Source organism: Gossypium arboreum, chromosome 11 (genome assembly GCF_025698485.1).
Source record: "Gossypium arboreum isolate Shixiya-1 chromosome 11, ASM2569848v2, whole genome shotgun sequence".
NCBI lineage: Eukaryota > Viridiplantae > Streptophyta > Magnoliopsida > Malvales > Malvaceae > Gossypium > Gossypium arboreum.
Genome location: NC_069080.1, coordinates 83,821,321 through 83,845,560, shown reverse-complemented (window position 1 = coordinate 83,845,560; position 24,240 = coordinate 83,821,321). Strand labels below are relative to the sequence as shown.

The window sequence follows — 24,240 nt, the reverse complement described above, 5'->3', positions numbered from 1 at the left end:
TTTATCTTAATATTTAGTTTTTAGTGTATTGTGTGACCAAAATGGAAAAATCTTGTCTTTTGGAGTTTAATGATTAAAGTTAACTTGTACAGGAGGTGACTAAGACAATATCGAGAAGAAGCCTTGATGTTGTCCTCAAAGTTGTGACACTAGACCATTGGTGTCATGACAATAAAGCTATCTATCACTTTAGGAGTTGATTTTCAAGATTCAGCACGCTGCAGTTAAATTGGTGACAAAGCCGCAACACTAAGAGCATGGAGTTGATTGTTAAGAATGGAGCAATTTTGTCCATTCTAGGTCAAACTTGTTAGCACTATAAATAACTTTTTAAAACATGTTTTTAGAGTCTTTTAGCTTTTTCATTATTAGGTTAATTTTTGTTAGTGACTGTTGCAACTTTTCTTTTTATTTTTTCTGCTCTTTGTCTTCTTCTTTAACTTAAATGTACAACGACTTTCTTGTAACCTTGAGTTTTCACTTTCAATTTCAATAGATTTTAGTGAATTTTTATTCAAAAGTTACAATTGAGTAATAAAAATTATGGAATCTTGTGTTCATGCTCCATCGCAGCAATCAAAATCAAGGACTTCATTAAAAAATTTGAGCAATTTCTAAACCCTTTAAATTTTTTATTATTTGATTATTTAAATGGGCATGAAATTATTAGGTATTGTTTGTTAAAGATTAGCATGAACTAAATTCTTTGGGTAGTTGGGAAATTGAACTATTGAGCAATTATTTTAATGATTAAGGACTAAATTGAATAGAAAGAGAAACTTAGAATTGCTAACTCTAGGTAAAATTATAGATAAGTGAGACTGAGATAAGACTTTATCGAGTAGAAATGAAATTGTTCCCTTTTAGTCTAAATTAGATGGAGAGATGAACTTGACTAAATTGTAATTTGGTAAATTATTGATCAAGAGGTATTAATTTATTCGTTTAGAAAAAAATTTTCCATCTAATTCCTGAATCCAAGAATTAGTTGTCAACACATATATTAATCAACTACAATTTTTGTCTTTGATTATTCATTTGTAATTCTTGAAATTTTTACAATTAAGCCCTTAGATATAATTTTAGTATAAAACCATCAATTCAAGATTTACCGTACTATAAGTTGTTAAATAATAGTTATTTAGACTTTCTATTTTGCATGTTGGTTCCTTTGAATTCAATATTATCAACCTGTCTCCTATGAGTTCGATCTTTAGAAGACTCCATAAAGTGTTTCACTGTACACTTTATAAAGATTACAACTCAACTTGCTACACTTGTAGTACACCACACATTTTAGTCATTGTTTGTAATTTTTTCTACTCAGTGTACGTACACCAAAACAAAAGCAAAGAATGAATCAGGTTTTTCCTACTTCACAATACTTGAATTGTCAACCAAGCCTTTTGTACAAGATTACCATGTTTCAATTTCATGATCTTACAGAAACTCACTCATACCAAATTCACATTATAACATACTTAAAGTTCTAATATTACTGCTCCCATAATTAAACATACAACAAATGGTAAAAAAATATACTTTATCATATCACATTTCTAACCTATCACTAAAATATTCACAAGTTCAATATCCATCAAACTACATTTTCACTTTCATAACTAAAACTTAACATTTCTATTCATATTTTAAATTTATCTAATGTAATAGGTCTTACTCGTATCCGACGCCGGGACAGGGTTTGAGGCATTACCGGACTTAAACGTAAACAAACATACGAAACTGAGCAATAAAATTTCATCCAAATTTAAAAATTTTCAATCACATGCAAATTGTCCTTTATAAGGGCCTACGAGGCCCAAAACATACATTGGAAGTAGTTCGGGATTAAACCGAGGACTTTCGAAACCTTTTCGACATTTAAAAAATTTTCTTGTTTTGGAGAGTCACAAGCCCGTGTGGGTAGGCCGTGTGGTCACACATGCCCGTGTGGCTTGGGATACGCCCGTGTCTTTAGTCCGTGTAACTCTCTGACTATGACGTCATCATCCAAATAAGATCACAGGGCCAAGTCACACGTCCGTGTGATTAGGCCGTGTGGCAAACTAAATTCCAAAAATTAAGTGCAGACTTCATACGGCCTGGGCACATGCCCATGTCCTAAGGCCGTGTCTTTCACACAGATGAGACACATGGCCTTGTCTTTGCCTGTGTGTTTACTACTGGGCATTCTGTGTTGCATTAATTAGGGTGCAGGGCACACATGGCCGGACCACACGTTCATGGGGTAGACCGTGTGTCACACAAAGCCTAGACACACGTCCGTGTGTCCAACCGTGTGGATAATTTCTAGGCTATTTTCCAAGCCATTTGCCACCCTTAAGCACTCACACACTTAAACCCACTTCATGGCATACAACATGTCACATTTATCATATGAAGCATAGACATTTTATGTTCTTAATAAGCCAATGTATAACATATTCATGTTAGTAGGTTTACCCAAGGTATTCCACACCAATTTCATGGATAATCATCTTTGCTATTCTACTTCCATGTTATACATTTGTTCCACATTTATTACCATACACATTAATCATACTTTCCATCCATCACACTCATTATCATGAGCAACCACAACAAGCATAAACACATTTTGCATGCATGCATAATTAATTAGGGTTACAACCCAAATAATCAATATGAGCCACACTTCATGGCCATATTCAAAATGAATCAATATATCATCACTAGCCATTACAATTGGCAAATCAATATGGCACATATACAAAAAGACCAAGTCCCTATACATGTCATACTCAAAATACTTAAATTCACTATACCCAAAAGATTAAGTTGATAGTGTGAATCGAGCTGCATCATCCTTCGATCCCCGAGCTAGCTTGGCGACACTGTAAGGAAACGGGAAAAGAGAGGGAGTAAGCATAAAGCTTAGTAAGCTTGCATGTAAATAATAAGTAATACAAATATACATTCTTATATACATACATAACATAACTTAGTCCATCTTATTCTCAATAATCATTGTAGTCATATCCTATTTCATTCAATTACATAATGTTCAATAAAACTCAAGATCATCATTCCTTTATTCTCATCTTACCGAAGTTTTATCATTTCATAATCTCAATAACTACGAGTTTGGCGTACATACCTATACCTTTTCAACATGATCATACCTCGTCATTTCTTTGACCAATCCTTAGACTACCGTTGAACCATTTGGAATACTAAAGATACTCGGGATTGTCATACACACAATAAGATGCCAATGCCATGTCCCAGCCAGGGTGATAGATCTGCCTCGGGTGAGTCGAGTCGTATTAGTGATTGCCCAATCGTCGACAAGAAGTTACGTTAGGTTTAGTTGAGTTGAAGGAATGGCCGAAGAAGAAAGAGGGGTACGAACGAAAATGAAATGGTATGAACGAAGGGATATGAACGAATTGGTCGTTTAGGTTCGATTTGGTAAAGAAGAAATGGGTTTAAAAGAAATATGGATTGAATAAAAAGTGCAAACAAGAACCAATACCGATATGGTATCGACCCATTGTTTATAGGCCCTTTGAGTTCGATTTAGGTTTGGTGAAGGAAACCTCGACCCATTATCTAACAAGATAGGAACCTCGGTATTGTTCGAACGCCACACTACAGGTAGTGATAAGTTCGGGTTCGACAAAGGAAACGGTTGACGCAGCTAGATCGCTAGGAAAGCCAATCGAATCTTTGAACGAAATGGAGAAAAAGTTGCCTCACAATTTTGGCAGCATAACATTAACAAAGAGTCAAAAGTTTTTTTAAACAAAGAAATGAACTAGCTATTTATAGCATTTAGAAGGCTAGCCAAATAGCCAACTTAAACTAGCTGAACAGCCTTTGTTTTTAGCCTAATTAAGTTAGAAAATTATAGAATATATTTAGGAAAATTCCTTGAAACTTCTCAGCCACGGAAAACGTCAATGGATAGCCTCTTGAAGCTTCTAGTAGCTGAACAATTATGGAGGAGCTGAAATGAGCTAAATGGGCAAGCTTAAATTCGGCCAAGGGGGTGTACTTCATTAATTGGACAGCCTTGGTTAGCTGAAAAGTGTTGAGCTAATTAAAGGCAACTTGGAGCACCTCAATAGACCATTAAGTGTGAAACCGAATGTGAGCAGCCTCCCTTCTATGAACACACTAAACCGAACAACCTATAGGTGTGAAAGGAATGTTCAGGAAATGTGAAAACATTCAAATTGCTTTGGAGAGCTGATCGGACACTTTGAAAAGAACAAACAAAGAGGTTGAGGTGGTCATTGCAATAACCGAACCATCATGCCTCTTGGAGAAGAGAAAACAACACTATCTAGCTTTAATGTCATCCCTACAATGTACCGCACCTAAATTAATTTAGCTCATTAATTCAACTTAGACACATTAATTCCAAGAGCTCAAAGACACATTTAAATCATGTAATAAGCTAGGACAAATTAAAAACATGTGGAACTAAGACACATTAAATTAATTTGCACTAAATAACAAGAAATAAATTCGTCCTAATTTAGACACTTTAAATTGTCTGTAGCATAACACATTAATTTCATGTTCTGATTTTTGGACAAATTAAATACTTTAATATTTGTTGAGCTAAAAGTAACGTGCAATTTATTTAATTAATTAAAAATGCAAAGCTAGAAAAATAAAAAGGAGATCAATTGAGCTGAAATGAGATATAGGTGCATGAGCTAGTGATGAGCTGGGGGTAAGCTCGTGAGCTAAATCCGAGATAGGTTCGGACTCGTAAGCTGGACTCGAGCTGGGGAGCTGGACATGAGCTGAATTTGAACTAGTAGCAAGTTGCGAGGTGAACTAGAAGAGTTAATATAAGCTTCCTTGTTGCGGCTGGGCTGAGTTTCATCCTAAATTCGAGCTACAAGAGCTGAAATAGAATCTTTGAAAGCCTTAGCTCGAACTCGGGTGATAGGGCCTTGTGGTAGCGTCAGATGATCTTTACTCGAACTAGCTGAACCGTTGGGCTCACTCGCATCATTCCCCCCCTCTTCAAAACGACTTGTCCTCAAGTCAGAATCTGCATCAAAAGGGGATAAATCTGAAACATTGAAAGTAGCGCTTAACATTATAGTCACCTGGCAAATCAACTTTATAAGAATTGTTGTTTATTCGTTCAAGAATTTGGAAAGGTCCGTCTCCGCGAGGTAGTAGCTTAGATTTACGTTGGACCGGAAAGCGTTCCTTGCGCAAGTGAACCCAAACCCAATCTCCGGGTTCAAAGACCATCCATTTTCGACCTTTGTTTGCATTTCGCACATAGGACACAGTCCTAGCCTCGATATTTGCTCTCACCTTTTGGTGTAAATCTTTGACAAAATTCGCCTTTTTCTTAACATCTGCATGAACAAACTGATCAGTAGGCAAAGGCAATAAGTCTAAAGGTGTCAAAGGGTTAAATCCATATACAATCTCAAAAGGTGAAAATTTTGTCGCGGAATGGACAGAACGATTATACGCAAACTCAATATGTGGAAGACAATCCTCCCACGACTTCAAATTTTTACGCACGATGGTCCGAAGTAAAGTGGATAAGACTCGGTCGACGACCTCCGTTTGGCCATCAGTTTGGGGATGGCAAGTAGTCGAAAATAGAAGTTTAGTTCCTAATTTCCCCCACAAAGATCTCCAAAAGTGACTTAAAAATTTAGCATCTCGATCCGACACAATGGTGCGAGGGATGCCATGGAGTCGTACTATGTCCCTGAAAAACAAGTTTGTAACATGAACAGCATCGTCAGTCTTAGTACAGGCAATAAAATAAGAGATTTTTGAGAATCTATCAACAACTACAAAGATAGAGTCCTTCCCTGTTTTTGTGTGCGGTAGTCCAAGAACAAAGTCCATAGAAATGTCGACCCACAGCGCCTCAGGGATGGGTAGTGGCGCGTATAAACCATGGGGTTGAACCTTCGATTTAGCTTGCTTACATGCTATACACCTTTCACAGACCCGTTCCAAGTCCTTTCACATCCGTGGCCAATAGAAGTGTTCGTGGAGAGTGGCAAGCGTCTTATTGACTCCGAAATGGCCCATAAGCCTGCCACTATATGCCTCATGCACTAGTAAGTCTCGAACAGATCCACAGGGAATGCATAATTTACCTTCCTTGAAACGGAAGCCCTCGTGCCTATAACAAGTGTTAAAAACACCGTTTTTGCAAGTAACGTAGATCTCACCAAAATCAGAGTTATTAGCATAAGTATCTTTCAATAAAGCAAAACCTAGAATTTTGGAATCCAAATATGATAACAAGGTATACCTTATCGAGAGCACATCAGCCACTATATTATCTTTACCCTTCTTGTGCTTGATGACATATGGAAACGAATCGAGGTATTCAACCCACTTCGCGTGGCGGCGGTTCAATTTACGTTGGCCTTTGATATGCTTCAAGGATTCATGATCGGAATGTATGACGAACTCCTTTGGCCACAAATAATGTTGCCACATCTCAAGTGCCCGTATGAGTGCATACATCTCTTTGTCATACATCGGATAGTTGAGTATGGCTCCGCTGAGTTTCTCACTAAAGTAAGCCACAGGTCGGCCCTCTTGTGTCAAAACAGCTCCGATTCCCACACCTGAGGCATCACACTCAATCTCGAAAGTCTTCGCAAAATCTGGAAGAACAAGTAAAGGAGCATTAGTTAAGCAATCTTTAATTTTATTAAATGAAGTTTCTTGTTCATCACTCTAATGGAAAGAGGAATTCTTTTTGATGATTCTTGTAAGAGGAGCAGCGATAGTGCTAAAGTTTGGTACGAAGCGTCGGTAAAAACTTGGAAGTCCATGAAAACTCCTAACTTGAGTTGACACTCGTAGGTCTTGGCCAATCTTGAATGGCCTTAATCTTCTCTTGATTTACCTCGAGACCATTCGCGCTAACCACGAAACCTAGAAAGACAACTTTATCAGAACAAAATAAACATTTTTTTAGGTTAGAATATAATGTCTCTTTTCACAAAACTTCTAAAACAGATTACAGATGTCTTACATGCTCGTCAATGGATTTGCTATAGATCAATATATCGTCAAAATATACAACACAAAACTTACCGATAAAGGACCTTAAAACGTAATTCATTAACCTCATAAACATGCTAGGCACGTTGGTAAGACCAAAAGGCATAACTAGCCACTCGTATAACCCGTATTTGGTCTTGAACGCCGTTTTCCATTCATCGCCCTCTCGCATTCGGATTTGGTGGTAGCCGCTTTTCAAGTCAATTTTTGAGAAAACCGTGGCTCCACTAAGTTCGTCTAACATGTCATCTAAGTGAGGAATGGGATGACGATATTTGATTGTAATTTTATTGACGGCTCGGCAATCAACGCACATCCTCCATGTCCTGTCTTTCTTCGGCACCAACAGAACAGGAACAACGCAGGGGCTAAGGCTCTTGCGTATGTAGCCTTTTTCCATCAACTCTTGGATTTGCCGTTGTAATTCTTTAGTTTCCCCCAGATTGGCTCAGTAGGCAGCTCGGTTTGGAATTACAGCTCCCGGCAAAAAGTCTATTTGATGTTCGATCCCACGAAGTGGTGGGAGACCACTTGGGACTTCTTCCGGGAAAACGTCTTTGTAATCTTGCAACAAAGAAAGAACAGGAGAGGGAAGGGTGTCGGGCAAATTATTAGTAGTAATCAAAGTTTCCTTATACAAAAGTATAAGAACAGGTTGTCTCATCATCAAAGCTTTTCTCACGTCACTAGCTTTTGCAAAAACACTCATTTTCTTGATTTTATTTTCTTTTTCTTCTTTTTCTTTGTTGTTTTTCTTTTCAATCTCTTTTGTTTTCTTTTTCTTATTTTTTTCTTCTTTTGTTTTTTTACAATCTTCCTTTTCTTTCTCTCTCATTTGTTCGACAGAAACTTTTAATTTCATTTGGTCATCGTACACTTGTTTGGGAGATAATGGTGCCAAGGTTACGTTCTTTCCCATGAACTTGAAGGTATATCGATTAGTGTACCCGTCATGTAGCACCCGTCGGTCAAATTGCCACGGGCGACCAAGAAGTAGATGCCTCACATGCATCGATACAACGTTGCAAAGTACTTCGTCCATATACTTACCAATGGTGAATAAAACAAGTACTTGCTTTGTTACCTTAAGTTCTCCACTATCGTTGAGCCATTGAAGTTTGTAGGGGCTCAGATGCTTGGTAGTAGGCAAACCAAGTTTTTCGACCATCATGGTACTTGCTACATTGGTACAGCTGCCTCCATCGATAATGACGCTACAGACTTTGCCTCCAACTTGACAACGAGTATGAAATATATTTTCTCGTTGGAGATCATTTTCTGTGCCGTGGAGACTTAGACTTTGCTTCACAACAAGTAATTCGCCTTCCATGGGCTGTTCTAAGTCCTCATCGACTTCAGAAGTCGATCCGAATTCTTTCTCTTCTTCGTCCTCCGTTCCAACTTCGCTATCGGCTTGCAACACCATGGTTCTTCAATTTGGACACTGACTGGCTATGTGTCCTCTTCCGAGACACTTGAAACATTTTATGTCCCGATTTCGATTGAGCGATGTTTCCAGTGCCTTGCCTTTGTTAATTTCAGTGTTCGGTTTGTTGGTTTTTGGAGGGGCAGTGGATTCTTTTCCTCGAAAGGCTGGAAGGCCTTTACTCGAACTTTGGCCCCACTTGGAAGTGTTAGAAGTGGAGAATCCTTAGCTTGGGCCTTTTTGTTTGAGTTGTTTTTCTACCTTGATGGCCATATGGACCATGTCAACCACTTCAAGGTAGTGTTGTAATTCCACTATGTTTGCTATATCTCGATTTAGACCGGCCAGGAATCGCGCCATCGTTGCTTCGGGATCTTCTTGAACATCCGCCCGAATCATCGTAATTTCGATCTCTTTGTAGTAATCTTTGACACTTTTGGACCCTTGTGTGAGATTTTGGAGTTTTTGGTGCAACTCTCGGTGGTAGTACAAAGGAATAAACCGTCTCCTCAACACCGCCTTCATCTCGGTCCACGTAAAAATTGGACATTCTCCGTTTCGCCTCCGACTAGTGGTTAGTTGATCCCACTAGATCATGGCGTAGTCCGAAAATTCTATAGCTGCGAGTTTCACCTTTTTATTCTCGGAGTAATTGTGACAATTGAAAACTAACTCTATCTTTTTTTCCAACTCAAGATAGGCCTCCGGATCTGATCTACCTTGGAACGGTGGAATGGACAGCTTGATGTTCTTGAGATCGTCATCTTCTCGCCTTCGACCTCGTTGCCGTGGTTCTCTTCGACGAAAACTAGCAGTGGACTCTTGTTCACTCTTAAGATCACTAAGGTTGTTTACTTCATCGTCTTGGACCCTTCGTCTTCCCCGATTCTGATTTGGCCTCTCCTGTCTTGGTCTAACCCCCTCGGGTGTTCTTTCACGTTGGTCATTCGTTTCAACTTGGAACAAACGGTCTTCGATGGGATTGAGCCTTCGATCTAGAAGTTGCTCTATTTTTCGTAATAAGGCTTGCATGTTTAAGTCGAGGACGTTGCGAACGGGTTGTCTTACCGGACGATCTTCCATGTTGTGATCTGACTCTTGTGACATTAAAACTTTGTTAAAGTAAACCTCACCACAAAACCTCACAATCTCTCGAAAAGGAAAAGAAGATGTTTCTCTCACACTCGTATCTATACTCGAGATTAGGCTTTTACCTCCACTCTTTTGCACTTAAAACTCTCGTGCCTTTTACCTCTCTTAACCTTTTCTCGTGATTTCGTAAGCAGATTCGTTAAGGCTTAGTCCTTGGTCTAGGTGGTCGGTTCAAAAGGGGTAACAAGTGATTGATGTACTCGATTTAGGGTAGGCTGAAAGAGTAGGGAATTGGGTTAAAAGTGTGGCGTGTATATGATTAGGGATAGTAGAATAGAAGATGGATCGGGACTGAATTACAATAGAACAAGTTTTCACTTCAAATTTTTTTCGGATTTTTTTTCGAAATTTTTTTTAAACTTGTATAATTTTTTTTGTACTATATCAGCAAACTAAATACAATAGGAACACTTCTGTACGCGATTTTTTTTTCTTCGGCTGCGTAGATTTTTGGTTTTGTAGTAACAGTAACAAACTAATCAAAATGAGAAAACTTCGGTATACGAAAATTTTTTGTTTCTATAATTTTTTTTCCAGATCCTACTTACTTGAGTACACTTGGACTAGCTTGGGGATGATTTCGTCGCACGAACTTCTCGTTTTAGTAGCTCTGATACCAGATGATACGATTCACCTTGGGTGAGTCGAGTCGTATTAGTGATTGCCCGATCGTCGACAAGAAGTTACGTTAGGTTTAGTTGAGTTGAAGGAATGGCCGAAGAAGAAAGAGGGGTACGAACGAAATGGTATGAATGAAATGGTATGAACGAAGGGATTTGAACAAATTGGTCAGTTTAGGTTCGATTTGGTAAAGAAGAAATAGGTTTAAAAGAAATATGGATTGAACAAAAAGTGCAAACAAGAACCAATACCGATATGGTATCGACCCGTTGTCTATAGGCCCTTTGAGTTCGGTTTAGGTTTGGTGAAGGAAACCTCGACCCACTATCTAACAAGATAGAAACCTCGGTATTGTTCAAATGCCATACTACGGGTAGTGATAAGTTCGGGTTCGACAAAGGAAACGGTTGACGCAGCTAGATCGCTAGGAAAGCCAATCGAATCTTTGAACAAAATGGAGAAAAAGTTGCCTCACAATTTTGGCAGCATAACATTAACAAAGAGTCAAAAGTTTTTTTAAACAAAGAAATGAACTAGCTATTTATAGCATTTAGAAGGCTAGCCGAATAGCCAACTTAAGCTAGCTGAACAGCCTTTGTTTTCAGCCTAATTAAGTTAGAAAATTCCAGAATATATTTAGGAAAATTCCTTGAAACTGCTTAGCCATGGAAAACATCAATGGATAGCCTCTTAAAGCTTCTAGTAGCTAAACAATTATGGAGGAGCTGAAATGAGCTGAATGGGCAAGCTTAAATTCGGCCAAGGGGTGTACTTCATTAATTGGACAGCCTTGGTTAGCTGAAAAGTGTTGAGCTAATTAAAGGCAACTTGGAGCACCTCAATAGACCTTTAAGTGTGAAACCGAATGTGAGCAGCCTCCCTTCTATGAACACACTAAACCGAACAGCCTATAGGTGTGAAAGGAATGTTCAGCAAATGTGAAAACATTCAAATTGCTTTGGAGAGCTGATCGGACACTTTGAAAAGAACAAACAACAGGTTGAGGTGGCTGTTCCAATAACCGAACCATCATGCCTCTTGGAGAAGAGAAAACGGCATCTATCTAGCTTTAATGTCATCCCTACAATGTACCTACACCTAAATTAATTCAGCTCATTAATTCAACTTAGACACATTAATTCCAGTAGCTCAAAGACACATTTAAATCATGTAATAAGCTAGGACAAATTAAAAACATGCTGGAACTAAGACACATTAAATTCGGCCGCACTAAATAACAAGAAATAAATTCGTCCTAATTTAGACACTTTAAATTGCTGTAGCATAACACATTAATTTCATGTTCTGATTTTTGGACAAATTAAATACTTTAATATTTGTTGAGCTAAAAGTAACGTGCAATTTATTTAATTAATTAAAAATGCAAAGGTGGAAAAATAAAAAGGAGCTCAATTGAGCTGAAATGAGATATAGGTGCATGAGCTAGTAATGAGCTGAGGGTAAGCTCGTGAGCTAAATTCGAGCTAGGTTCGGACTCGTAAGCTGGACTCGAGCTAGGGAGCTGGACATGAGCTGAATCTGAACTAGTAGCAAGTTGCGAGGTGAACTAGAAGAGTTAATATAAGCTTCCTCGCTGCGGTTGGGCTGAGTTTCATCCCAAATTCAAGCTACAAGAGCTGAAATAGAATCTTTGAAAGCCTTAGCTCGAGCTTGGGTGATAGGGCCTTGTGGTAGCGTCAGATGATCTTTACTCGAACTAGCTGAACCATTGGGCGGGCTCGCATCACATGGTCTTACATGGGATCTCACATCAATGCCATATCCAGATATAGTCTTATATGAAATCTCATTTTGATGCCATGCCCTAGACATGGTCTTACACGAAATATCGTATCAGCGCCATATCCCAGATATGGTCTTATATGATAACACATACCGATGTCGATGCCATATCCCGAATATGGTCTTATATGGGATCTCATCAACCAAATGTCGTAATTATTTGTATCCTAAGTATTCCTAAGGTTCAACCGGCTTTCGTCACCTCAAATCCTTGTCGGACAACATCAATAATATTCACAAATACAAATATACAATTCATGCAACATTAAATGTTAAATACATAATAAAATGCTATATCAATTACACACAAACTTACCTCGGTACAAAATATGGACAGTTAATTTGATTTAGTCCAAGATCTTGCACTTTCCCCGGTCTAGGCCCGGACTCCGTTTTTCTTGATTTTCAAGCTTGAAAAGTTGAAGAAACCTAGCTATGGTGACTCTTCAAATTCGGCACAAGCATGGAAAAGATGAATAGATTTTGGCTTTATTTTCCCTTTTAATCCATTTATTTACAAAATAACCAAAATGCCCTTTAGGCCTTTCTTTAAAATTTCACCCATGCATGCCCATTTTTATCCATAAAAATAAAAAGTGGACAGATTGCTATTTAAGGACCTCTAATTAATAATCTAAAGTCATTTCATACTTAAAGCTTCTAGAATCTCCAAAATTTACAATTTAGTCCTAAAATTCAAATTGGACACTTATTCACAGAATTTCTTTAGGAAACTTTCACTCACTCATGAAATCATGCCATAGACCTCAAAATAATCATAAAGTAAATATTTCTACTTCAGATTTGTGGTCTTAAAACCACTATTCCGACTAGGCCCAAAATCGAGATATTACATCTAACAAGGAAAAATATAATAAGTTTCATCATAAACATAATTTCCAAATTGCAAAAGATGATAGGAAGCTCCTCCAACGCCTTTACTCTACTATTTTCTCCAGACCTTTGCTATGACCTTTTCTAGCAAGCTCTTTCTCTCCATAATTCATACTAAACAATATTTTTTTACAAAGCAAATTTAGCATTAAATGGTCATACTAATGGCTCAACAACCATTTTAAAGTAAACAAACATGAAATGAGATGATGGAATGTTAAGAAAACACAAATTCTTGCCAAAAGCATTTCCTTCTCTCTCTAGCTCAACATTCTCACACTAGAATTCAAACTCTATGTGTTTGGGTGATGAGAATGGTGATGATTTTTTATGCTAATATGATTTCTACAAGGTCATTTTGTAAGAAAATACAAGAAAATAGTTAAAGATTTAAGGAGATTTGTGTAGGATATAAATAAATAGAAGAAAATGGAAACTTTCTGGTCGCCATCCAAGCTTGCTGATATGGAGCGACGTAGGGTTCCTTTTCCCCTTTTATTTTTGTTTCTAGTACTTAAAATACAAGGCTTGTGTCAAAAGTCAAAGAGTCAGTGTCTGTAGTCAAAATTGATCATTAATGGCTAATTTTTGGTATTTAATTTCAAAAATCATCTCATTGGCACACATCACCATAAACTTTAATATTTAATCATATTTAGGTTCCAAATGGCTAAAAGCTCTCAAGAAGAAAAATAATATTTCACCCTTCAATTTATATTTTTATCCGATTAGGCTCGAAACTATAAAATAGTTCAAAATACACTCCAATGACTTCCCAATAATTTGAAAGTAATAAAATTTGATAGGAAATGAATTTTTTTTTATCGGATTTACTATTAAAAAGTTATTAGAAGAATCTCGTACGGAATATCGAAATAAATTGAGGCGTTAAACAAACCATCAATATAAAGCCTCACAACTGTTTGATGTCACATCCTTCATTGTTAAAAGTTTATACCCACGCTACATGAACCGATGATGATTTTTCTATCAGAATAACCGTCACGACTGTTGGTATATAATATTCAAACTTGAACAGACGAATTTTTGTTTTCAGTGACGATTTTTTCGTTTTAATCAGTCTGCTTGTAGTGGTTATTAGTGTTGGGTTATTCTTTTGTTTCCTTTTGCTATCATGTTCTTAGGATTTTATTATTAATAAAATTATTTTGATTGAGCAAAAAAAAATATTAGAATAAAAATTGATAATTTCAATTTATGTAAATTAAACTATTAATTTAGTTTACAAATGTAATTTTATTAATTCTTCTTAAAATATACATAATGTAAGTGTGGATTACTTTCATTTACTTTAACTAATTATTCTGGGTTGACAATTTCGAATTCAACTTAAATTCAGTTTAGTTTTAAAGGATTTGGATTGAAAATTTTTTATGGTAAAATTAAATTGAGTAAAATTCTCTATTAATTTAATTGAATTTTTGAATTTGATGTAACACTATATATTATTTGCTGGAGAAATTTTATTCGTTTAAAGTCGATGAGTACAGCAAAGTATCTCATTGAAGAAGTTCACACCAACTCCCAAAGGAGATATAATAAGTATGGGGGGAATTCAGTATAACAAAATCCAGCACAGCAGGATTATTATGGAGCATAACGATCGAGCGAGCTATTAGTTTATTACCGATGCCATTCATTCTCACAACTGATGCTGGTGATGACGAGTGAGCTAGGAGGCTTTGCTGCCGCCGTATCCATCACAAGCTTGAGAATGAGAAATTTCTTGTAAAGATTTAAGATGTGAATGCAATAATCCTTCACTAGTATTTTTGTTTTTCTTGATTTCTTCGTCAATTCGAATATCGTCTTCTACAAGTAATACGGTGTTTTGTGCACCATGAGGGCCTGGTACAATGGCTTCCTCGACTTTTACATGTTCATCTATGCTAAGTATTTCTGTTTTTTGAACCGTTTTCTTCGCTCTCTTCTTAATGAAGCAGAATAGAGCAACTGAGAGGAATGCGAAAAAGAACAGACCGCCGATAGAAACAAAGACAATGACTATTACAGTTGACTGATGTCCGGATGGTGGTGGTGGAGGCGGAATTACATGAGGTGGTGATGGTGGAGAAATAGAGTGAGGTGGTGGAGGTGGATGGAATGGATGATGGGGTGGTGGAGGCACAATTGGCGAGGGTGGTGGTGGTGTCAGAGTAGGAGAGGGTGGTGGTTTTATAGCAGGAGAGGGAGGTGGTTTAGTAGAAGGTGATGGTGGTGCCACAGTAGGAGAGGGAGGTGGTTTATTAGCAGGTGCTGGTGGTGCCACAGTAGGAGAGGGAGGTGGTTGCGTTGCGGGTGGTGTTAGATGATGTGGCGGTGCAGGCACTGAATGTGGTTGTGGTGGCGTAATGGGGTTATGTGGAGCCGGAGGTGCTTTTGGAGGGGTTGGAATATAATGGGGTGGTGCCACTTTTGGAGATAGAGGTTTATAAGGAGGGGTCAGCTTTGGGGGGGATACTTTTGGAGGCAGTGGAGTACCATGGGGTGGTGACAGAGGAAAATATGGAAAATAATTGGTCCTAATAGAGTTAGAAGCCATGGTATAGTATGTCGCGTGATAATGGGAAGTAGTAAATTCTGTTATGGCATTATGAGAGACAGTAAATATATATAATAAAGAGAGAGAGGCAGAGATGTTAGTCTTGGTTAGGCTAGGCTTTAGTCTAGTACATGGTTTGATGGTTTTGCATACTTCTAAGGTTTTAGTTACTTCACGTTTATGCTAAGATTGTTGTTGAGTTGTCATTGATTGCATTAAAAAGCACTCCTTGTATTGTAGTTGAATTTAAAGAATTTAGTTCAAATTGCTCTGATTGTTGTGTTTTACTACTTTATACGTGGACCAAATATGCTCAGATTTGCAATCTTCCCAAAATTAAGGACTAAATCAGATTAGGTTATGTATCTATGCATCAATGTGAGTATATATATCTCACTAAGTTATATACGCTTTAAAATGTAAAGGAATTGTAATTTCTAATAGGTAAAAGCATTATATTTAGGATTTACAACACAAACTAAGTTAATGTTTTTCTTTCTACAAAATATCTTTCGATTGTTTGATATGATATTTTGATCATTTTATTCACCTTCAATCTTGAATATATCATCTTAACATGATTGTATTACCTTAGAAAGAAGGATGAATGACTGAAACCATCTTAGACTTTGCTAAAATCATTTTAAAGCCTAACTTTCAACATCAATGAAGTAGTTTAGAGTTTAATATATGATATTAGTTTTCTTACTCGTGTGATGTATGGTTAATTGTATTTATAAATTTTAAAAAATTAAATTATTTTTATTTTTAAAATTAAGTAATATTATAAAATGTAAATTTATATTATTTCACAAAATATTTTTATTTAAAAAAATTTAGTTTAAAAAATACTTTTTACATGCGGTAAACATATTGTAAAAACATTCTATCCAACTATTATATATTATAAAAAATTATAATACGGTATGGATAGTGTTTAATTTTTTAAAATAATATTGTAAGGAAAAATCATTGTTTTTAAGGATTGTTTAAAAATAATTTAATTCTATTGTTTAAAAATTATAAATTTTTTGTATTACGTTACTAATCAAATTCTGTTTTTAAAATTTAAAATTTTATTATTAAATTTTAACTAAATATTTAGAAAATTAAATTAATTAGAAGTACTCGTTCCCAATTAATTATTCTCTAAGTTAATTTAATTGAAAATCTTAAAATAAAACTATCATTTATGAAGTTTACATTTTTTAATGTTATAATTAGTCTTAACCATGTTATATAACTTTTAAGTTTTGGAAAAATAAGTTTTAAATAAGTTATAAAGTATGCATTAAATAAATTATATAAGAGTATGCATTAAATAAACATATATATTTAAAAAGTTTTACTAAATTTAAGTTATAAACTATTAGAGGAATTGTTTTATTAATTATTTAATTGTATATTTCGTAATTATCTTGTTAGGTGCTATAAATATTTTGAATTGATAACAAATCCCATAGATTAGGTAATTAGTTAGATTTAGAATATTTGATTCGCTATTAATTGAGATTTGGTCAAACAACCCAATCTCATCTTGTATGTATATATATACCTTACCTTTAATTAATAAAATTAATACATTGTTCTCAACATCTTTATGGTATCAGAACACCCATGTTTCTAACCTGTCTTTTCCCCTTTCTCTTTTCTGTATCTTTTTTTTTTCCTCTTTTCCATGTTCTTCTTCAACCATAATAGATTCAGAAGACATCTCTGCATTTTCCACTACTCGTACCATTATTCAAAATATCCAAGAACCAAATAATCAACACTACAAACATCACAAAACTGATAAAAAACCAACTACGTTACGTAGAGCCTTCAAATAAGAAGGTTATTAGAATGATATTATCTTTATCGCTTTCTCTATGGTTCTCTTCCCAATTCCACACCAACTATCACAATTGATGGTAAGTCGACTCCAAATTTAACATACACAACATGGAAAGACCAAGATCGTCTTCTTTTCAATGCACTCCTTGGTGTAGTCTCTCTACCCATTCAACCTCTTCTTGCCTCCCCACCACCTCTTAGGAGGCATAGATCACCTTGGCTAATACCTATGCCAAACCATTTCGTGGTCACATCAAAATAGATCAAGGATCAATTGAAGAACTACATCAATTAACTCTTTCTGTGTAACCATAGTTCAACGATCCTTACATCGAGAGCGTATCTTTCAATAACCTTCCTAGGTGTTCCCTTGACATGCCAAGCTTTTTTAAATCGCTACTTGGCAGTACTTAATAGCAGAACCTTACTCGTGGTCTATAGACAAGTCCCCTTTCCTTACTTATGTACAAGGCATTATCGACACATCATTACCCCAACAAATCTTAACTAGGTTATCGCCCTACACCCTATTAGCTTTTATTATTACTATTTTGGCAGTCTGTTTCCCTTTTTTTACTATTTTTTCCTTGTTTGATGAATTTCCTTAAAATCCACTTGTTAACACTTACATTATTCTTTTAACTCTTTTTCCATGAGCGTGATTTATCTTAGTTATCACCCTGATGAACTACCCTTAGTTTAGTGTCCCAACGGATCCCATGTTGCCATTGTCGAACTGTGGTCTTACACTTGAAATTCCCACGTTTAATGTCCTGGCGGACTCCCCGTGTTTATTGCCTCGACGGACTACCCATGTTTACTATCTCGGAAGACTCCCCGTGTTTTCTATCTCGACAGGCTACCTCTTGTTTACCATCCTAGCAGATTACCTCATTTATTGTCCCAACGAACTACCTCGTGTTTACTATCCCAATGGGTTACCCCGTGTTTACTGTATTGGTGGACTACCCCGTGTTTACTGTCCTGAAAAATTCTATTAGTTGCCATAGTTGAGTTATGGTTTTACACATTAAACCTTTTTTGAGGTGTTGCCTCATAGGACCTTACCATTGTCACGATATTGCTCCAAAAAGCCTACTGATCGCCGTCGCAGTGTTTCTTTATGAAACCTAATGATCATCAATATCGATCCATCTCATATCCACCTTGATGCTCAAACAATGAAGTTTCCCACCACAAGGCCCGGAGCTTCGCATATCACATTTTTGTATTCAGCAATACCGTATGACAGTATCTCAATGGAAAATTGTAACACCACTTACCAGTGTCCGACATCGGGACAGGATATAAGGTATTATCAGACTTTAACATAAGCACTCAGCCAAAACAAGGCCATAAAAAAATTTTTGTTCTATTTAAAACCTTTCGGTCTCAAGTACAACATCCCTTAAATGGGTTTAAGAGGCCCAAATCATACATTGAGGTGGTTCGGGACTAAACTGAAGACTTTGGAAACGTTTGAGGACTTAGAAAATTTTCATCATGAAGCACGGCCACATGCCCGTGTGGAAGGGCAACACGCCCGTGTGGCCATTTTGAAGTCAGGCCGTGTGTTCCATGCATCTTAGTTTTGAGAAACAGAATGCTCAGAATTGAGCACACAGGCAGAGACATGGGCGTGTGTCTCAGCCGTGTGTGCTACACGGCCTAGAACACGGGCGTGTGTCTTGGCCTTGTGAAACTTGCACCTAATTTAGAATTGAATTAATTAACCACACGACCTAGCACACGGGCGTGTGGCAAGGGCGTGTGCACAAGTCAGAGAGTTACACGGGGTCGTACATGGCCTGTAGCATGGGCATGTCCCTTTGACCACATGGGCGTGTGAGCGCTGCACCTTGGAAAAATTTTAAAAATTTCACAAAAATTATTAGGTTCCCGATTAAGTCCCGATTCAAATTTAATGTTCATATTGGGCCTCGAGGGTCTATTTAAGGGGTGTTATGAATGATTTTGGAAAATTAATAGTAATTGACTTGAAATATTTGCAAATGTTTTGAAAAATTTTGGTAACGCTTCGTAACCCTGTTTCGGTGACGGATACGGGTTAGGGGTGTTACAATTCATCCATGGCAAAACTTTGATACTTTGATAAGTTTTCAAATTAATCCCCAAAATAGATAGATTAAACTATTCCGATCTCAAAAATATAAAAATTACTAAAAACGAGACAAGAATACTTACCCAATTAGGCTAAAAAAGCTTGTTTTCTCTTTCCTTGGGTTTCCATATATTTTTGGGGAAGAAGATGATATAAAATAAGATGATATTTCTATTTAAATATTTATCATCTTTTAATTATTTTGATTTCCAATTTAGTCATTAACCTTTTCTAATTTTTTCATGGATGAATCACCAAAAATATCTACTAACTTTTCTTTAATGGTATAATTACTATATAAGGACCTCAAATTTTGAATTCCATAGCTATTTGATCCTTCTAGCTATTAGAATTCAACTTTTGCATTTTATGCAATTTGGTCTTTTCCATAATTAGGCACATAATCTATAAAATTTTCTTATCAGAATTTTCATATAACATTCCTATCATAGTATGGACCATGCAATAATATTAAAATAAATTTTCTTTTTGACTCGTATTTGTGGTCCTGAAATCACTATTCTGATTTCACTGAAAATGACCTATTACATGATATGTCGTATAGTGAGGAACCGGTTAAAATTCTGGCTCAAGAAATCAGAGAATTGAGAAATAAACACGTAGCTTTAATTAAGGTTATTTGGCATTACCACAAAATTGAGGAAGCTACTTAGGAACCAGAAAAAGCTATGAGATTGCATTACTTGAACTTATTCTCTAGTAAGATTTTTTAGGGTAAAAATTCCTTTTAGGGGAAGAGTTGTAACTGCCCATTTTCAGTGGTATCGAAAAAATGGTTTCAAGACCATAATTTTGACTAGTTTGTCAGTGTTTTATTATTTATTTATTATTTATAGGGTTAATACAAGGTTGTATTAAAATTTGATTAGAAAATTTTAACGCTTATATAGTTAATTAAATAAAAAGGACTAAATCGTAAAAACTGAAAAAGTTAGTTCATAATAGCTAAAGGTGTTAAATGGCTATAGAAATATAAATTAATGGATTTAAATGGTAAATATACCATATAGATATATAGTTGACGGTTATGGACATTGTTTTGTTAATTGTTAAGTAAATATTTAAGGGTAATTTAGTAATTAATAAAAAATGTCATAAACAAATATGTAAAAAAAATTCTATTATCTTCTTTCTTTCTTTTTTGAACTGAAAATCACCATTTTTGGTAGCTTGAGAATCAACCAAGATTCGTTTTCATGCATGGTATGCAATGTTTTCCCTTTTAATGATTTTTATGTTTTTGTGATCGTTTTAACTTAATCTAGCTAACCTGGGGGGAAATTTTTAAATTTTTAAATGTTATAGGTTATTTCATTGATGATTTTAAATTTTTTTTGAAGTTTTATGGTAGATTATTAAGCTTGGTTGTTAAATAAGACTATTTTGTAACGTAGCTTTTAGTAATTTTAATGTTTAGGGATTAAATTGTTAAAGTAGTAGAACTTTATGGAATTATTGTTAAATTGTGATAATTTTGGGCTTTAGAGAGACCTTAATAAATTTAGATAGCATGAGTTTTGATTAAATGTGAATAATTTGTAAGTTTCGGGTTTACAGACTAAATTGCATAAAGAGTAAAATGTTGGGGTAATTTTGTAATTTATAATGAAAGGGATTATAAACTTAAGTTTAACTATTTGAGATGTTTGAATGGATTAATTAAATGAAAATTATTATTTAGATCAATAAAAGAATCAATCGGACTTAAATCGTGGAAAAGTTAAATTAACAGATTAGTCGCCAACATCGTATTCGTAACCATTTTTGTTTAGGTAAGTTCATATATTGTTTAAACTTATGCACTTGGTAACATGTTAACTATTAGTCATGTTAGGTATAGTTAGATTGAATTATATATGTTGATCAATGATTTCGGACTAAACTGTGATGCTGATTAAATTGACGATTATGTTTGGAAAATTTGAAATATATGGATGTGAGCTTGAAATGGTATAGTGAAAATGGAGTTAAATGATTTAGTTATGTAAAGTGGCCTATATGAACCTCGTGAATACTTAAGATATAAATGACATGTCATTAAGGGTTATTTACAGTTCTGGGTGCTGGTCTTGGATGTCCTACCGATGGTTGAGGTCCTGCATTTGTTATGGATTCTCCACAGCTCGTGTGAGCAGCATCGTGTAGCCTAACATTCCAACCCACAGCTCGTGTGAGCAGGCCCATTTCACATCTCATGTGAGCATATACGGTTATAGCCACAGCTTGTGTGAGCATTTTCTCAAGTATCTGATATTATTTCATTTGGTTCAACGGGTGATAAAGGTTTAAACGAATGTGTGTGTGTGTGTGTGTATATATATATATATATGAAATGTTGTATGATCTTTGTGAATTGGAAAATGTTGGATTGAACATTTGGAATGGAAAAGTTATGGTATTAGGATATATGAAATGAAATGTGTACTTGACATGTTTATTATTACATGTTCCATGATATGTTGCAATTATACGTTTCATTGTTATACTTACTAACCTTATGAGGTTTGTGTTGTATAGGAAAGAAATATATGCTCATGATTTAATGAATGAATTTAAGCATGAATGATTTGAATATATACATGTTCAGTAAGTTTAAGTTTATGTTATACGAGCTTAATAAGTACTAGTTGCTTACGTTAGTTATTTTCTTTCCCTATAGATTATCGAAAATCTCGATCGATTGGAAGACCAAGTCAAAGCACAGACATTATCCGCTCTTCAAATTGGTAGAATTTTTGTCATTTTTATGTTAGGTTATAAATGACATGTACTGGGAGCTATTAAGTTCTTTTGTTATTATGTTGTTAAAGCTTTAGTTTAAGCATACTTGTGGATGTGTATATATCTTTTGGTTTTGCCTTGTATATGTCCATATAGGTGCCTTTAGTTATGTTGTTTATGCTTCTTGGAAATGGTTGAGATATGGTAAAATTACATGTGAATGGAATGGATGAATTGGTATGTTTGGCATGTGTATAAGGTAAGGTTTTGTGATCTTTGAATGTAAAATTTAGTTTAGTGTATGAAATGTGGTGCCAACGAGGGCGTATTAGTTAGATACTTAGGTTGAATGTTTTGGTATGCTTTAAAGCATGTTTGAATGTGTTTTGAAGGTATGGAAATAGTTGATATTGGTTTGGATTGGTACATAAGAAATGAGTGGTGAATTGCCTTGTTTTAGAAGTCATTTTAGGTGTACACGACCATATGGCCTATTTAATTTTGGTGTAGGTTTTTCCCATACAGTCATAGGTTGTTACACAGCCTATTGACCCTATTTTTGAATTGTGCACGATTTGACCATACGGCCATGTCCCTAAGCTACACAGCTATGTCCTTGAGCCACACGGCTTGGGCTTTATCACACGTCCTGGCCACACAATCGTGTGACCTTTATTTTTAATTTTTCTATATTTTTATGTTTTGTTTCAAATTAGTCCCTAATTGTTTTCAAATTGATTTTTAGGTTCCGTAAGCTCGATTTAAGGCCCATATTCGTATATATGGCATGAATAAAGATTTTTTTTGAATATTTGATATTTAAATTAATATTTGAATGGTTTTATGTTGTCTTTGGATTCATAATGCATCGTAATACTCCGTAACCCTAATCCGACAATGAAATACAATTGAAGCTATGTAATTGAGCACATATGTGAATTGAATTGTATTTTGAAGTCTAAAAATCAAAAGATATTTGTAAATTGGTAGGTTGAATGAAATGGTATGAGTATTGAAGGAGTTTGCCTTTCATGTTGCGGCATTACCCTATTGATGTTGCGGCATCAAGTTTCCATGTTGGGACACCCCATGTTGAATTCACAATGTTAACCTCCTATTTTTAGAGTCGCGACACTACACTATTGAAGTCACGATGCAGAGTTTCTACCCCTGATGTCACAACGTGATCCCTTCATACAACATGATTATATAACATTTTAGTCCTCAAATTGCCTTGAGTTATCGAAAAAGCTTTCTTAAGCTCGTTTTAATCTCAGATATGATTATATAACATCTTGTGATGTTGTATTGAACATGATTCTAACACCCCTGTCCCGTCTTTGTTACCGAATTAGGGTTAGAGAATGTTATTGAGCAAAATAGAACATTTAACTTCATAATAGAAACAATTTTACAATTAAATGCTAACATATAACAAATAAATCAATTCATGGAATAAATACATTTATGGGCCTTAAATTGAACCTACAGGGCCTTTAAAATAGTTTGGAAACAATTTAGGATCAAATCGAAGCAAATTAGCAAATTTCAAAAAAACTTGTAAATTTGGAAAACAGGGGTCACACGGCCGTGTAACATAGCCCAGATCGTGTGAACATTCGAAGTCCGGACACAAGGCCGTGTCCCAACCAGTGTGTCTGCCCATGTGAGTATTCAAAATAAGGAAACATGACCGTGTTGAGGGTCGTGTGCCAAATCGTGTGTGTATTTGAAGATGGATCACACAATTGTGTTACAGGCTGTGTTCCAGGCTGTGCCACAAACTGTTTTGAGACACACGACCGTATCTCAGACTGTGTAAAACCTGCACCTAAAACAATAGATATACACAATTGTGTAAGGTGATCGTGTGTAGCACACGGCCGTGTGACAACCCGTGTCCCAGGCCATGTGCTCCATTTTAACCTCTAAATCAAGTCAAATCAAGCACCATTTCTTGCACAACAAGACATACCATATCTAGCTCATTTCCATGGTTCAAAAGCACATTCAAATCACCAATTA

At 35.8% G+C, this 24,240-nt stretch overlaps 1 protein-coding gene and 1 pseudogene across 1 annotated transcript; both read right to left on the bottom strand.

Annotated features, from left to right (window-relative positions):
• Positions 1 to 4,880: 4,880 nt before the first annotated feature.
• On the bottom strand, positions 4,881 to 9,565 carry LOC128283896 (uncharacterized; annotated as a pseudogene).
• A 4,853-nt stretch (positions 9,566 to 14,418) lies between these two features.
• LOC108473133 (protein TRACHEARY ELEMENT DIFFERENTIATION-RELATED 7A-like) lies at positions 14,419 to 15,613 on the bottom strand. The gene has a single exon (XM_017774687.2). The coding sequence runs from the start codon at positions 15,513 to 15,515 to the stop codon at positions 14,646 to 14,648; it is 870 nt and encodes a 289-aa protein (XP_017630176.1). The 5' UTR covers positions 15,516 to 15,613; the 3' UTR covers positions 14,419 to 14,645.
• Positions 15,614 to 24,240: the final 8,627 nt, after the last annotated feature.